Source organism: Myotis myotis, unplaced genomic scaffold (genome assembly GCF_014108235.1).
Source record: "Myotis myotis isolate mMyoMyo1 unplaced genomic scaffold, mMyoMyo1.p scaffold_m19_p_11, whole genome shotgun sequence".
In the NCBI taxonomy this organism is placed as follows: domain Eukaryota; kingdom Metazoa; phylum Chordata; class Mammalia; order Chiroptera; family Vespertilionidae; genus Myotis; species Myotis myotis.
The window spans coordinates 32,380,441-32,397,149 of NW_023416315.1; the positions used below are offsets into that span (position 1 = coordinate 32,380,441).

The following is a 16,709-nucleotide window of genomic DNA, read 5'->3' on the forward strand; positions in this document are numbered from 1 at the left end:
AAAGTTAAATGTACTTAACAAAGAAAACTCTGGTCCACATGTTTTCATTGGGGAATTTAACAAAAATTCAATGAAGAAATAATATCAATCTTAAACAAATTCTTTTTAAAAAGAAAAAAAAGGAGAGAGGAACACTATCTAAGGCCTTTTAGAAGCCCAGTAAAACCTGATGACAAAACTGGATAAAGACTTTACAAGAAAAGCAATTAACAAAGCAAGACTTTTATGAATAGAGACACAAAGCCTTTATCAACATATTAGCGAATAAATTCCAAAAATATATAAAAGAGACCATACCTCATGATCAGGAGGTATTTATTCCAGGATTATAAGGCCTCCTTTTGTGGGGGAAGAAAGAGCTGGACTAAAACACTACTCATGCATCTTCCCCAAGACCCCCTATTCTCCCCCCGCTTGAGGGAGGGGTCTTAAAAGACACTTTTATCCACTGACTCAGTTCTACCTCATTACCCTTCCCCTTTCCTTCCCCCAGCCCCTGGGCCCATAAAACAACAAGAGCCTTTTGTTCAGGGCTCTGTCAGCAGAGACATTAATGCCCTATACCTCACTCAATGTCTGCAGTGATCCATTTGACTTTACCAAGTTCTATTTAGTGGGAGAAATGGAACATTTGGGGAGCCAGCAAACATTCCTATTTGGCCTCTTGCTTATGCTACTGTAATAGGTAATTTTAACAGTTTGGTTTGTGATCCTAAGTGACCCCTCAACACCTGGCAGCTCTCAACACTTGCATAAGCAGTTAAAATTTGTATTTAGCCCTAGCCAATTTGCCTCAGTGGATAGAGCCTAAGCCTGAGGGCCAAAGGGTCCCTGGTTTGATTCTGGTCAAGGGCACATACCTCGGTTGCAGGCTCCTCCCCAGCCCAGGCTATGAATGGGGCTCATGCAGGAGACAACCAATCGATGTGTTTCTCTCACTCACATCAATATTTCTCTCTGTCTTTCCCTTTCTCTTCCACTCTGTCTAAAAATCAATGAAAAAATATCTTCGAGTGAGGATTTAAATATATGTATATATATATATATATATATGTATATATATATATATATATATGTGTGTGTGTGTGTGTATACATATATACATATATACATATATACATATATACATATATACATACATATATATATATATATATATATATTTAAAGTTTTCCTATACTATAGCATCAAAAAATATTAAATACTTTGGAGTCCTATATAATAAAAGGCTAATATGCAAATTGACTAAATGGCAGAATGACTGGTCACTATGATGTGCACTGACCACCAGGGGGCAGACGCTCAACACAGGAGCTGTCCCCTGCTGGTCAGTGCGCTCCCACAGGGGAAGGGAGGGCACCACTCAGCCAGAAGCCAGGCTCACAGCTGGCGAGTGCAGCAGCAGTGGCAGGATCCTCTCCCTCCTCTACAGCAGCACTAAGGATGTCCGACTGTCAGCTTAGGCCCGCTCCCTATTGGGCCTAAGCCGGCAGTTAGACATTCCCCAAGGGCTCCCAGACTGAGAGAGGGTGCAGTCTGGCCTGAGGGACGCTCCACTCCCCCACCCTGTGCACAAACTTCATGCACCGGGCCTCTAGTACATTTTATAATAGACTTTCAAGATTTCTACAGTGAAAATTACAAAAACACTGATGAGGAAAAGAAAAGGATATCTGAATATATGAATAAATGTAGAAATATACCAGGTTCGTTGATTAGAAGACAAAATTGTTAAGATGTTAGTGCTCTCCAAATTCATCCATGTGTTCAAAACAAAGCTAACCATAACCCAATTAGGCTTTTTAAAAAATTGTGGTAAATACATATAGCATAAAATTTACCACTTTAACCATTAAGTGGATAGTTCAGAGGCATTAAGTAAATTCACAGTTGTGTAACCATCACTTCTATCTGTCTCTAAAACTTCTTCATTTTCTCCAACTAAAACTTGTACCCATTAAACATGAACTGCCCAGTCACCCTGTCCTTGGCAACCACCACTCTACTTTCTGTCTCTATGAATTTGACTATTCCAATTCCCTCATATCAAAGGGAATCATACAATATTTGTCCTTTTATGACTGGCTTATTCCACTCAGCATAAGTTCTTCAAGGTTCTTCCATGTCATAGCATGTATCAGAATTACCTTCCTTTTTAGGGCTGGACAGTATTTCATTGTATGTATTTATCACATTTTGTTTATTCATCCATCAATGGACAACGGGATGCTCCCACCTTTTGGCTATTGCCAATAATGCTGCTATATTGGGATATACAATATCTCTTTGAGTCTCTGCTTTCAATTCTTTTGAGTATGTACCCAAAAGTGGAATTGCTAGATCAGCGTTTCTCAACCTGTGGGTCGCGACCCCTTTGGGGGTCAAAAGGCCCTTTCACAGGGGTCGCCTAAGACCATCGGAAAACACATATATAATTACATATTGTTTTTGTGATTAATCACTATGCTTTAATTATGTTCAATTTGTAACAATGAAAATACATCCTGCATATCAGATATTTACATTACGATTCATAACTAGCAAAATTAGTTATGAAGTAGCAATGAAAATAATTTTATGGTTGGGGATCACCACAACATGAGGAACTGTATTAAAGGGTCACGGCATTAGGAAGGTTGAGAACCACTGTGCTAGATCATATGGCAATTCTATTTTTAGTTTTTGAGGACCCGCCATACTGTTTTCCATAGTGGATGCAACATTTTACCATCCCACCAACAGTGCTAAAAGGTTCCAATTTGTCTGCATCCTCACCAACACTTATTTCCTGGGTTTCCTTGTTTATTTTAATTTTTGTATTCTAATAACCATCCTAATGGTTTGAGGTGGTTCCTCACTGAATTTCCCTAATGATCACTGATGTTGAACATCCTTTCATGTGCTTATTGGTTATTTCATATCTTCTTTGGAGAAATGTCTATTCAAGTCTTTTGCTAATTTTTGATCAGGTTTTTTTGGTTGATGATGAGTTTTAGTTCTTTATATACTCTTGATAATCCTTTATCAGATATATGATTTGCAAGTATTTTCTCCTATTTTGTGGGTTGCCTTTTCGCTTTTTTTGTTGTGTCCTTTGCTACACAAAAATGATTCCAATTTATCTATTTTTGTGGTTGCTGCTTGTGGTTTTTTTTCTTCTGATATCATATTTTCTTTTATAATGAAAATAGACAAGCTGTTTTTGACACTAATATGGAAATACAAATGATCTGGAATAACAAAAGAGCTTACTCTAGCCACCAACAATCAATGTAATTGATATATAGCTTAATGAAATAGAACACAGTCTAGAAATAGACCCACATTTAAAAAATCAATTTATTTTTAGCAATAGTACCAAAGCAACTTATTTGGGTAAGACAAGTATTTTCATCAATGGGTGCTAGAAAACTGGAAACCCACATGAAATAATAAACAAAGCTTTCTTAACTCTACCTGAGCCCATAAGCAAAAATTAATTTCAGATGAATGACATATCTCAATATAGAAGTTAAAATTATAAAGGCTAAGAGAGAGAGGAAGTCCATGTGTCTTCTGAGGCACCTGATATGCTACTTTATCTCTGCCTTTTAAAAAAATTAAATCAAACATAAAAATTAGGAAGATTTAATATCTTGCCAGTGATTCCTTAATGCAACTTCCTATAAAGTGTGTGAGTCACTAACCACCAGGATGGGGCTCTTTGTTCAGTTAGTTGAACAACATAGAGCTAAATAAGGATAAGGTGGTTATACTTTCAAAAGAGAAAAGCCAGGTTAGACATACACCAGATATAACAGTAGCCAAACTTGAAGAAACAGGTATATTACACAGGCTGTCAGGGTGACATGAGGGGTACACTTTACACATAAGAAATATTAGAAATCCAAGCTTTAGAAACAATCCTTTAGAATACAGTAATTGCACTATACTAATCACTGACTCAGGAATACAAGAATAAACTAAGTAAAACAAAACCCTCAAACCTATCCTTGAAATTGCTCATAAAGAATAGAAACAGAAGTTTATCCAGAAATGTCTTTGTGCAGAAAATGTCTGGTTTTAATACATTTGAAATTTATTAGAAAACACAAATCATTTTAAAACTTATATTTCTTTATAAGTTTTAACTTTTATGTATCCAAATAATATATATTTGCACCATCACTTCACAAGCATGTGATATGCAAATTTTATTAATAGTGATTATGTGATAAACTGCACAAGAAAAAATAAAGTAGCAAGTATATAAAATATAAAATTCTATTTGAAGAAATACATCAAATGAGTCTTAATTGATCTTAATAGAGATAAAACTAGGTGTTTTTTTAAAATAACAAACCATTTTAAGTGATCTGATGTTCTATGAATATAGTAACTAAAGTTATAACTAATCTTAGCTTCAGTCTCTTAATCTGATCAAATTTCTGGGAGAAAAACACCCCTTCAACTATGATCCAGGCAATCTAGAAACCTCCATACAAATTATGGACAAAAGAGGTAATTAAAAATAAAAAAAATCTGAATAATCAGAGACTAATATTTGAAATAAAAATATTATGAATATGAATTGTTGCTAGTATTCCTATTAACTGATGATACAATCAAATTTGGTTTTGAGTAAAGTACTCAGAGGCCAAATGTTTAAAATGTGAAATAAATAAAAATGGTAATAGCTTTGTTAAGAGACTAAACAGACATCTAATCTTGTAACTAAAATGGTTCAATACCTATATAATTTGCTATATATTCAAATAAGGAGGATAATATGACAGGCATTTAATAGTTTGGATTTAGCTATAAAAGTGATATAGCTTCATAGATCATTTCCTGTCCTCTGAGTACTGGCCACAATATAAAATAATATTAAAGACACTAGGTTCTTAGTTGTAGGAAACAATTTTTCTCTCCCATATCTTCCATTAAGAAAATGTGTCGCAATGAGTTTACACAGCTAAGATAAAATTTGAGGTCTGAAACTGGTCTTATTCCTAATGTGATAGTCTAATAAGGATTTATAGAGAAAAAAAGGCTAACACTAAAATCTATCTTTTAAACATCAAATATTTTCAAGGAGAGGAATTACTTCATTTCTCTTTTACAATGAAGAATTCACTAACTCATCTCAAATCTGTGATTCCTATTTCTTTACCTAATATCCAGGAAAAAAAAATCCACTATTCTTTAGTCACACAAAAGGAAATCTCCTTCATTAAACAATTTAAACATCTTCATCAAATACTTGTAGTTAGTGACCAATTTATTCAAGAAATAAATTATGATATTAAAAATTTTGGATTAATTCACCAAAGAATATTCAGTCACTACTTTTACGTGGAGCAATCATGCATTATCAAGCATTTATTTAGTATACTGGTATTTTGAACAAGACTGAAATGCAAATCAAGGCTACAGTTGAAAATTGGTTGCCTATTCAACTGCCATTACTGCCCACTCAAAGGCAATTGACTCCTTTCCTTGCTAACAAAATAAAACTTGCAAAGCTATTTAGGTACCTGGAGACCTAAGCGGTTTGTAGGCCTGCCCCTATCCTCTCCCTGGTTCAGAGAAAGAGAGATATTGAGATATTGAAATTTTGAGGAGACAGACACTAAATTTATCAGGCACTAGTGATCAGAGTAGAAAAATGGAAAGACAACAAGTCCTTGAGGACATCATTGCAGTGCTAACCGATCTGACTTCTTGTTATGTGAGATAATAAATCGTCGGTTATTTCAAACCTAAACTTTTAGTTAGGTTTTCCATTATCACAGCCCAACGGTCCCTAACTTATAAAAAGCCTTTACTTGAGAAAAAAGACCATTTAAACTCAACCTGGACAGAAATAGTAATAAACCTAATGGAGCTGTGGCATTTTCAACCGGTTAATAGTTAATCCGCACTATTAACCGGTTAATAGTTAATCCGAACTATTAACCGGTTAATAGTTAATCCGCACTATTAACAGGTTAATATGTAATCCGCACTATTAACAGGTTAATATGTAATCCGCACTATTAACCGGTTAATAGTTAATCTGCACTATTAACTGGTTAATAGTTAATCCGCACTATTAACAGGTTAATATGTAATCCGCACTATTAACAGGTTAATATGTAATCCGCACTATTAACAGGTTAATATGTAATCCGCACTATTAACCGGTTAATAGTTAATCTGCACTATTAACCGGTTAATAATTAATCTGCACTATTAACCGGTTAATAATTAATCTGCATCTTTAACCGATTAACAGGCAGTCCGCATTATTAACCAGTTAATAGTTAATCCGCATCATTAACGGGTACACCTAGTAAATGTGCTAGGAACTGTGCAAATAAAAACAAATGATAGACACTAAATGGGCCCAAAACTACCTCCAATAAACAACATCCATCACAAAGAGATAAATACTAAGTAACATAAAGAAATACATATTTTAATTGGAAACTTCCCAGGTAATTTTTAATTAAATTTAAAAAGTAAATGGCAAAAAAAGGAAACACCATTTTCAAGAAGTCCATAAAATGGTGTAAAACCATCTTCTCTTTAAGATCTTGACAATGTTTACATTTTCCATGTCTAATGGAAATAGTTCAATCTAATCACTTCAGAAGAATGAGTTTCAACAAATTCAATGTTTTGTCCCACATATTCTAGAAATAATTATATACAAAAACAGAACATACACATTCTCTGAAAGGTAAAAAAAATTAAGCATTTATTATTACTGGAACATATTTAACAAATGGAACCTTTATTTCAGAATCCACATATATGTGTTTCCTTTGTATTACTAAATTATATCACTGCTGCACTATTTTATATGGAAAGAATTTACTATCACTCAGCAATTATTAACAGTCCCTCACAGAGCAGAATGTGATTTTTGCCATGTACAACAATAAAGGGAAAAACTGAGACACAGAAATTGCCATAAGAAGACCTGAGGAAAGCTAAAGAGGCAAACAGTAACAGTTGGAACTACTATTACAACTGACTGATAAACTGAATGCAATTCCCCAGTAATAGAAAAAATTATACATGTAAATTGACATATACATATATACAAAGAACCGAAAAAGCAAGGAAAATAATTAAGAAGGAATTTTTATACAGCCTGAATTACATAGAGAAGTGTGGTTTCAAATTCATGGCTGCTAAACAGCAGGTTCTAGTGAGTCATATTTGCTTGTTCAAAGAAACTTGGGAAATAAATGTGGTGTATTCAATAAGAGATTAATTAAATTATGACCCAAGAAGTTTAATTTTATGAGAACCTAATAGACATATATATAAGTATAATGTAATCCTAACCAAGCACTGAAATATGTCCTTAGAGAAAATAGTCTTAAAATTAATGTTACAAAAAAAATTTCATGTGTACATTATTAAGATGCAACTAAATCATAAATGTGTGGACTTTTAGGGATTTGTAAACAAGAATGTGCCAGTTACAAAACAAAAGAGATGTTAAGGGAAATGGCAGATATTAGCTTATAAGATTACCTTTTTAAACCTATTATATTCTACATGAATTGTAATTCTTCTTGAACTCAAGAGCAATAGTGCTTAAACTGAATGTGTATTTTTTTATTTTCATTTTATGGAGCAACCACATTATAACCATAAAACATTTTATGGCATTGCTTTATATCCAGTTTATTTTGTTCTCAAATACATTAATATATAATATTTATAAAACTTTTTAAGTCCTCTTCATTATCTCTTTAAATCCTTTGAAGAAAATCTGTGATGTTATCTTCTTAACAAGGTAAAACCATGGAAGAAGGCTTGTATACCATCATTTCTATAGTAACAAAAATATCTTTACCTTCTAAGAAGTCTTTCACAGAATCCCAGACACGGGCATGCTATAATAATGCAATTAGGAATGAAAACTTTATAACAGAAACTAATTAAATAAGTGAGATGAAAGACTAATATTACTCAAAAATATTATCAAGAATACAAGAAAAATGGTACCTATTTTTTAAATACAACTAAAATATGTGTTAAAGAGCTCTAATTATAAAGTAGTTTTTTAAATAAAAGTTGTGTTTATTTCCTGGATTATTTTTTTCGAATACATGATCAAATAAGTAAATAAAAACCTGGTAAAAATGTATAGGTCTTATAGTAAAAAGGCCTGAACCTACTAGTTAAAAATAAATAAATAAGAGAATAGATATTCCTATAGGTTCAATTAATTAAAAAGGAGATAACCAGCTCTCCAAATTGATCATGCACAGTAATGCCATCCTCAACCCCAAGGAAATTTCCCCTATAGTGAATTTTGTCCACTATATAAGATTGTTTTTATGGGGTTTTTTCCCCCTTTTGTTTATTCATTTTTGTTGTTTTATTGTTTCATTCACTCCATCATGTTATGCTTTGCTTGGAATTTTTTTTTAATAAATTAGAAAATTACATTGTGGTCAGAATTATTCATGGGTATCTTCTATCATTAGAACTACATTATCCTAAATTTAAATAAGTTTAACCTCAAGGAGAGCTCTCACGACATTCAAGAAACACTGGCCACATGTTATGGACTTCCTGGACTTTGTTGAAGCACTTTGTATTTTTTCACTATAATTTTAATTTTCCCCTACTCTTCCTCAATTATAGTATAAAAAACTCATAAATTCCAAACTTCTTGCTTTTATATGAGGAATTAAAACAAATAGAAATTATAATTTTAATGACAAATAAATGACATCATTTGGAAGCAAATATTTAAAATCATATAATAGAACTAATACATGTGTTATCAATTTACTGCTTTTGAAATTTTTAATTTCTGGGCCCTCATGTAATTTAATAGGGGTTTTTATGAAAGACAATTTTGCAAGAAATCAGAAGGGATTCCTTTGACATACTAAAAGATTATTTATGTCACTGTCCTTTGAAAAGGTGATAACTCTTTTAAATGAGGTTTCCTTAGTTCACCCACCCACTTCTCTATCTCCCTGAAGGCTCTGAGCAATTCCTTCATCTCAGAAAAAGAAGCAAATGGCTAAATTTAGAAGTGTCTGGACCATCAGGAATAGCAATATCAACTGAGATTCCTGATTAGCATTATGTCTGCTAAAAAAAAGGTACCAAAACAAAAACAAACAACAAAACAAAACAAAACAAAAAAACAAAGTAAGATCTATCTAGGCCATCTTTTCACCTTTCTTTATTTCACAAGAGAGAAGCATTCAACACATTTGTTTTGGTAAACAGTAAAGAACTACTGATGGAGCTCTTATCTATAAAAAGTATCTCTACCTTATCATTATTGCTAATAAAGTTTAAGTTCTGTAACATGCTAAGAGAACTTAGTAATTTCAGTATTTAATGAGATAAAACAATCTTAGTACAAACTCTTTCTGTGGCCTCTATAAGCAGAGTACTGTCAACTTCTCTTGTGTTCAAAATTCAGATTATCGCTCCTAATTACATCTAGCTCCAGAGAATATCCAATGTGTGGTAGGTTTTATAAAAGGTCCTGCACTGTGCTGTTCCTCCCCATTATATCTGTGATGAGAAAATGATGAAAATGCAGCCTTAATCCCCTAAAGACAAAGTCTCAGAATTCAACTTACCTGACAAGATTTTCATTGTCTCCAGTTCCCTTGCAAGTTGCACATTCAGTTCGTAAATCTTCAGCCTTGGGCTTCTTCTGTAACACAGACTGCCTCTGTCTTCTCTCTCTAGGAACTCTCTCCTGCCATCCCAGGAGAACAAAACAAAACATAAAACAAAATCAGGCTACAAGGAAAACAGAAATAATTTTTAGCAAAAAAGTTTTTCAAAGTTTAGACTGTCCAAAAAATGCTTAACTTATTCCAACCTCATGTTTTTCTTCATCAGGAATGAAGCTTCGTTTCCGTCCTCTGGTTCTCTAAAAAAAGGAAAAAGAAATCCACAAAAATATCTAATGTTTAATTAATGATACAAACAGTTTTCTCTGTTAAACGTTACCACTTAGGTTAAGCACTTATAAAATTAGTATGTCTAAGTAATGCTGTATAGCTCTATTGCACTATTTATGTCTCATGGAAAAAAAACATGAAAAATTAAACACTTTATAGTGCTATACTTTTAAATAGCACAAGTATCTGAGAGGAAAACAAAGTTATCCAAAATTAGTTTGAATATTTTTTAAATAATTCATATACAATTATGATTTACGCAGAAAATTTAAATTTTCATAAGTTATATGACTTCTACAGCTGAAATGCTAAACCTAGACTCATACTACATCGACTGTATGCCCGTGTATGTGGGATGCATGCATGTTTGTACAACAAAAATAATCAATTTAAAAAATATATATATTTCTTTATTGATTTCAGAGAAGAAGGAAAAGGGAGAGATAGAAAGATCAATGATGAGAGAGAATCATTGATCAGCTGCCTCCTGCATGCCCCCTACTGGGGATAGAGCCCACAACCAGGGCATGTGCCCTTGGCCGGAATCAAACCCAGGATCCTTCAGTACACAGGCCAAAGCTCTATCCACTGAGCCAAACTGGCTAGGACAATAATCAATTTTTTAAAAAGTGGGAGGAAAAGATTTCAGATGTCCCCAAATTCTAGTTAAAATAAAACTAAGCAAAATATGATATAAATGACTTATTTTAAATTCATTTAATATGTATTTCAGAACACATTTACCATTTGAAAGACAATATCCAAAGGTTTAAGAGTAATAAAGTATGAACTACAGAAGTATTTACAGCCGATATGTTAAAAATCTCCACCCACATAGCACAGCCTCTGTAGACCTACAATTCCATGTGCAGATCACTGCTCTTCAGAGAATGGAAGAGAAAGGCGGCACCACTCCCACAAATTACATTCCCAGATTATGGTTACCAAATAATTCTAAAAAGAATTGCTATTCAACATAATACATTGATGTTTTCCTAAAGTACTGTCATTTCAATTCATAATACTGAGTCCCTTGTTATTGTAATACCATGGCTCATTGCATACTATTTAATCTGCCTTTAGATAACCAATACTTTACTGGACTAGTCATTTAAAATAAGTAAATTTATAAACTATGTATTCATTTACATTTGTACTGCCAATTAGTATGTTTTAATCACATTATGTAGGGAATTAGGAAAAGTAAGACTGTATCAAGAAAAGTCTTTAAAGGCAGACCCTACATCTATTCTTAATCCCAAAGAACAGTACTGAGCATTGCTCCTCAAAATACCACTCATGGCTCATAAGCACTGGCCTTCCTTAGGACCTTGTTGGAAATGTAGAATCCTAATTCTTACTACATACTGAATTGAAATTTGTCTTTTAACAAGATCCCCAAGTAAGCCACACTCATATTAAAGTTTGAGAATATTAGCGCAAAAGAGTACCTAATACTGACAACATTTATCTAAGTTCTAACTCAAACTTTATGTCTAGCTCTTTACATATCCATCTTTCCCTTCTGTGGCATGCCTATCCTTTATGCTTCAATTCCTGTCCTCCAACACAGTTCATCTCCAAACTGGTAACGTCATGTAACACTCATCTTTCTAAACCCAATTAAACTTAATAAGATATGTATTACAAAGCCTGAATAAATTTTTGGAATAAAATAAATAAGTGGTTGGATTGAAACTCATAAATGATTATGCTAGAAAATATAAATGATAAAATATTGTCAAAAGGGCAAATTATTGCCCGGCTGGCATGGCTTAGTGGTTGATCATCAACCTATAAACCAAGAGGTCACAGTTTGATTCCAGGTCAGGGCACATGCCCAGTTGCCGGCTAGATCTCCAGGGTGGGATGTGCAGGAGGAAGCCGATCAGTGATTCTCTCTCATCATTGATGTTTCTCTCTCTCTCTCTCTCTCTCTCTCTCTCTCTCTCCCCCTCTCCCTCTCCCTCTCTCTCTCTCTCTCTCTCTCCCTCTCTCCCTCTCTCCCTCTCTCCCTCTCCCTTCCCCTCCTTCCCTCCCTCCCTTTCAACCTCTCTGAAATCAATTTTTAAAAAGGATAAACTATTGTTTCCTTCTCTAATAAGCTATTTTCTCAATTTGCATAATTTTTGCATATAAGGTATTTCAATTAAGGACACCAGAATAACCAATATCAAAGGGAAAATATTCAAATTACTCATTTTACTAGTAGTTCTATAAACATGTCAGAATGCCAGAATGCTCACAACGCCTTCACACACTGTCACATTTCTCTTCATTTAACCCAACTTTTAGGTAATGAAATAGCAAATGAATCATTTAGTTTTTGAATCACCTAATCAGTGAAATGATTTTTGAAATATATAGGTGAAAGCTCCAAGTTCACATTTTTAATTCTTTAGAAGACATACAATTATTTACAATTTATAATTAATACTTTAAATCTTCAGGCATCTGGAATGACTCCATCAATTCAAAGTTTTTCATACTCATACTGCAATTAGTATCAAAAGGCACAATAATGCCAATAAATGATCATAACAAACGATGGCATAATGACACCTCTCTATATTTTTAACTTCCTTCTTATATAAATATGCATATATTTAATTAAATGCTATTTTTAAAATGAGTAAGTGTATTTATAAGTATCTAAAACAGTTATTTTAAATTAAGTGCACTTATTACTAAGTAGTAATCATTGCTGTATTCCTGTAATAACTTTAAATAACTAACCATAAGCAACATAAACAATTTCTAGTAAGAAAAATACTATAAGGATATGAAATGACATTGTCTTAATTTTTTTGGTGCGATGGTAAACGGGATTGTTTTTATAATCTCTCTTTCTGAAAGTTCACTATTGGTGTATAGAAATGCCTCGGATTTCTTGGGGTTAATTTTGTATCCTGCTACATTGCCAAATTCATGTATTAAGTCCAGTAGCTTTTTGATGGAGTCTCTAGGGTTTTGTATGTATAATATCATGTCGTCTGCAAATAAGGACAGTTTTACTTCCTCTTTTCCAATTTGGATGCCTTTTATTTCTTCTTCTTGCCGAATTGCAATGGCTAACACTTCCAGTACTATGTTGAACAGGAGTGGTGAGAGGGGGCATCCCTGTCTTGTTCCTGTTCTTAGGGGAAATGGTGTTAGTTTTTGTCCATTGAGTATGATGTTGGCTGTGGGCCTGTCATATATGGCTTTTATTATGTTGAGGTATGATCCTTCTACTCCCACCTTGCTGAGAGCTTTTATCAAAAATGGGTGTTGAATTTTGTCAAATGCTTTTTCTGCATCAATTGATATGACCATGTGGTTTTTTTCTTTCAATTTGTTTATGTGATGTATCACGTTTATTGATTTGCGGATATTGTACCATCCTTGCATCCCTGGGATAAATCCTACTTGGTCATGGTGTATGATCTTTCTGATGTACTGCTGGATCCGATTTGCTAAGATTTTGTTGAGGATTTTGGCATCTATGTTCATGAGGGATATTGGCCTGTAATTCTCTTTCATTGTGTTGTCTTTACCTGGTTTTGGTATTAGGGTGATGCTGGCTTCATAGAATGAGCTTGGAAGTGTTCCTTCCTCTTGAATTTTTTGTAGTAGTCTGAGGAGGATAGGTTTTAGTTCTTCCTTGAATGTTTGGTAAAACTCCCCTGTGAAGCCGTCTGGTCCTGGGCTTTTGTTTGCTGGAAGCTTTTTGATGACTGCTTCAATTTCTTCCATAGTTATTGGCCTGTTGAGATTTTTAGATTCTTCCTGATTGAGTTTTGGAATGTTGTATTTTTCTAGGAATTTGTCCATTTCCTCCAGGTTGTCTAGTTTGTTGGAGTAGAGCTGTCCATAGTATTTTTTAACAATCATTTGTATTTCTGTGGGGTCTGTTGTTATTTCGCCTCTATCGTTTCTGATTTTGTTTATTTGGGTCCTCTCTCTTTGCTTCTTGGTGAGTCTGGCTAGAGGTTTGTGAAATGACATTGTCTTAGAGCTTTGAAAAAGCAGTCCAGGGAAGTGACTTGATGATCACATAGCTGATAATTAACAAAGGTAAACTTCCAATCCAGGTGTCTCAACTCCCAATTCGGTAATTTTTCTTGCATGCCAAATCCAAATTAATAAATTTAATCCCAAATAGAGATAAGCAAAATTATCATGAGAAAAGAAATATCTAACTCTCACTTGAATACTTAAGCTGTAACATCATAATGCCTACATGAATTCTTATGTTTCGAAACAAGTTAGAGAATTGTACCCAATAGAGAGAAGACCTCAATATCTCAAATTAACACTGTATTCTACCCAATTTGCTATCCTACACAGTATAGTGACTACCATGATCCATTACCAAAGTAAATTATAGCAAGCGTCTTCAGCATTTATCACATCACTAATATTCACAAAGAAAAAAATATAAGGTGATTTAATCCAAACACAACTCTTGACAATACCAACTCCTCCAAGAAAATGCTGAGAGCTATTGGTTTCTTTCTAGTTTCAGTGAAATAGTCACGACAAGTCATAATTGCCTATGATCACAACAGAACATATCACATGGTGCCCCTGAATGAATTAGAAAATGTAAGGGGAGTGAAAAAGTGGGAGAAATTATGCAAAAAAGTAAAAAGAAAGAAAAACAAAAACATGTTCGGCTCATCCAACAAATTTCAATTATCAAAGAACTTGCCCCATCTTAGATGTATACATGTATTCAAAACCAGGTGGCAATTTTATGATATACATTGAGGCTGACACTATTTTAGAAACAAAATAAAGCAGACACATTACCTAGAAGTTCCAAATGATCAACTGAAGGTTCAATTCCAAATTGTGGTTCTTTTTGCAATTATTAAGCTCTTAAAAGCAAATGGAAAGTTTGAAACTCACTCCAAATCTTGACACATTATTATTATTATTACTATTATTTTGGTTTGTCATATTTTAAGAACTTTATTTGCCTAAAGAACAATTCAACCCGAGGTGCTTAGATCACCTGGCTCTTTATCTGTGTATAGTACATTTACTTGAAAACAGGAGGTGATAAAAACATCCACCAAGAGAATGAAATGGTATTAGAAAATAATAAAATATTTTAGTAGCTTATTCATCTGAAACAAATAATTAAATGTTTCAATAACTTCATTTGGACTAGAAGACATGTAACAAATTTAAATTAATTCTTTAGAACTGGGGTTATTTTAATTTGCAATTGTTTGATGCATGATAATTTTCCCAGGTTAGAATGATTCATTTGACAAGTGAACTAACTTTAAAGCTAGAAGACAGTATCTCCATATCTTCATCTTTAATATCATAGGATGGGTTTTACGCATTCATATGTGCAGTTTTCTCTGTACCTAACAATTTACCTTTTTTATGATAAATCAACATTTACACAAACAACAATTAATAGGTAAGCCATGAGCCAGGCTGGTATGGCTCACTGGTTGAGCGTCCATCTATGAACCAGGAGGAGGTATTGGTTCGATTCCCAGTCAGCGCACATGCCCAGGTTACAGGCTTGATCCCCAGTATGGGGTATACAGGAGGCAGCAGATCAATGATTCTCTATCATCATTGATGTTTCTATCTCTCCCTCTCCCTTCCTCTCTCTGAAATCAATAAAAATATATTATAAATAAATAAACTATGATGTAGCCAGATAAAACATAAGGAATGACTTGCTATGTAATTTATATATATCAACTCTTATTCTTGAGCAAAATTTCAAATTCAGTGTTAATTAGGACAAGTAAATCAAACCTTGAAAACCTCTGTAAAGCCAAATATCTTCAGATTTATACTAAGGAATAAATGCCAGTAGCTATCTGGCAGCTGTTCAAAATGCTTCTATATAAAATAAATAAATATTAAAAAAAAAAAAAATATATATATATATATATATATATATATATATATACCAGTATATGTATACATACACATATATAAAGTTTACATATATATTCTAAAAAATAAGTATGTTTTCCAATTATAGAACATATTGAAAACAATCATACATTATATAAAACTCATGAAATATGCAATAGAAAAATGTTAGTTACATATATAAATCAGGTTGAATAAAGTGCCATCTGTTTCTGTTGGCTGCTGGCATCCAACACATGGAGTGAGCACTGAAAATGAGTGTTTTCCCTTCTTATCCATTGGCTGTAGGGTTTATTTTTATCTATTTTGATTTATATTAACAGGGTTAGGAAAATATGTGGAAGAAGCAAAAGAAAATCATGACCAGTTGGGTTAACACTATAAATTAAAATAACTACAAACCTAAAAATATAAAATAAAATATACATTTTATATAATAGGTAGTCCTGTAAAGCCCTTCTCACAGATAATGGTATATTCAAAATAAATAAAATCCTAAAGCTTTGCCCATTCTTTATTCCATACTCTTGGAAATAAAGAAAAATGATGTATTTCCAAGAGGCAAAAAACACAATAGAAGCCTTTGGGTTCCAAATAAGATTCCTTAAAACCCACAGTGAATCTCTTCCAAGTGAGCCAAAGTGAGTTAAGTATGGTCCAGTTCCACCACAAAAATTTTGACAGGATTTCTTCTAAGGATGAAAGACAGAGGTTATATAATCTGTTTAATGTCTCAAAAGTCACCTTGAGTCTCACAATAGACTTCAATAATAACTGATATGTGAAGCCTCCAAATAAAACTTTCTTCACAGAACTATAATAATTTAATTAAAACAGTATAAAATAATAAGTAAATTAAGAAAAGAACACAATACTTAGTAACCTTTAGTCATT

At 33.2% G+C, this 16,709-nt stretch overlaps 1 protein-coding gene across 9 annotated transcripts in view; it reads right to left on the minus strand.

The window, feature by feature from the left end:
* The window catches only part of PHF14 (PHD finger protein 14), a 164,479-nt gene that overhangs the window by 88,159 nt on the left and 59,611 nt on the right, over positions 1-16,709 (minus strand). For 8 of the 9 annotated variants that reach the window (XM_036328037.1, XM_036328035.1, XM_036328034.1 and 5 more), the window contains exons 15-16: positions 9,842-9,892; positions 9,594-9,715 (exon numbers count right to left, since the gene is read on the minus strand). In XM_036328037.1, coding sequence (XP_036183930.1) covers positions 9,594-9,715; positions 9,842-9,892 — 173 coding nt within the window. Of the gene's footprint in view, positions 1-6,700; positions 7,875-9,593; positions 9,716-9,841; positions 9,893-16,709 lie in introns of those variants that run through there. The other variant, XM_036328041.1, reaches the window with a different exon arrangement.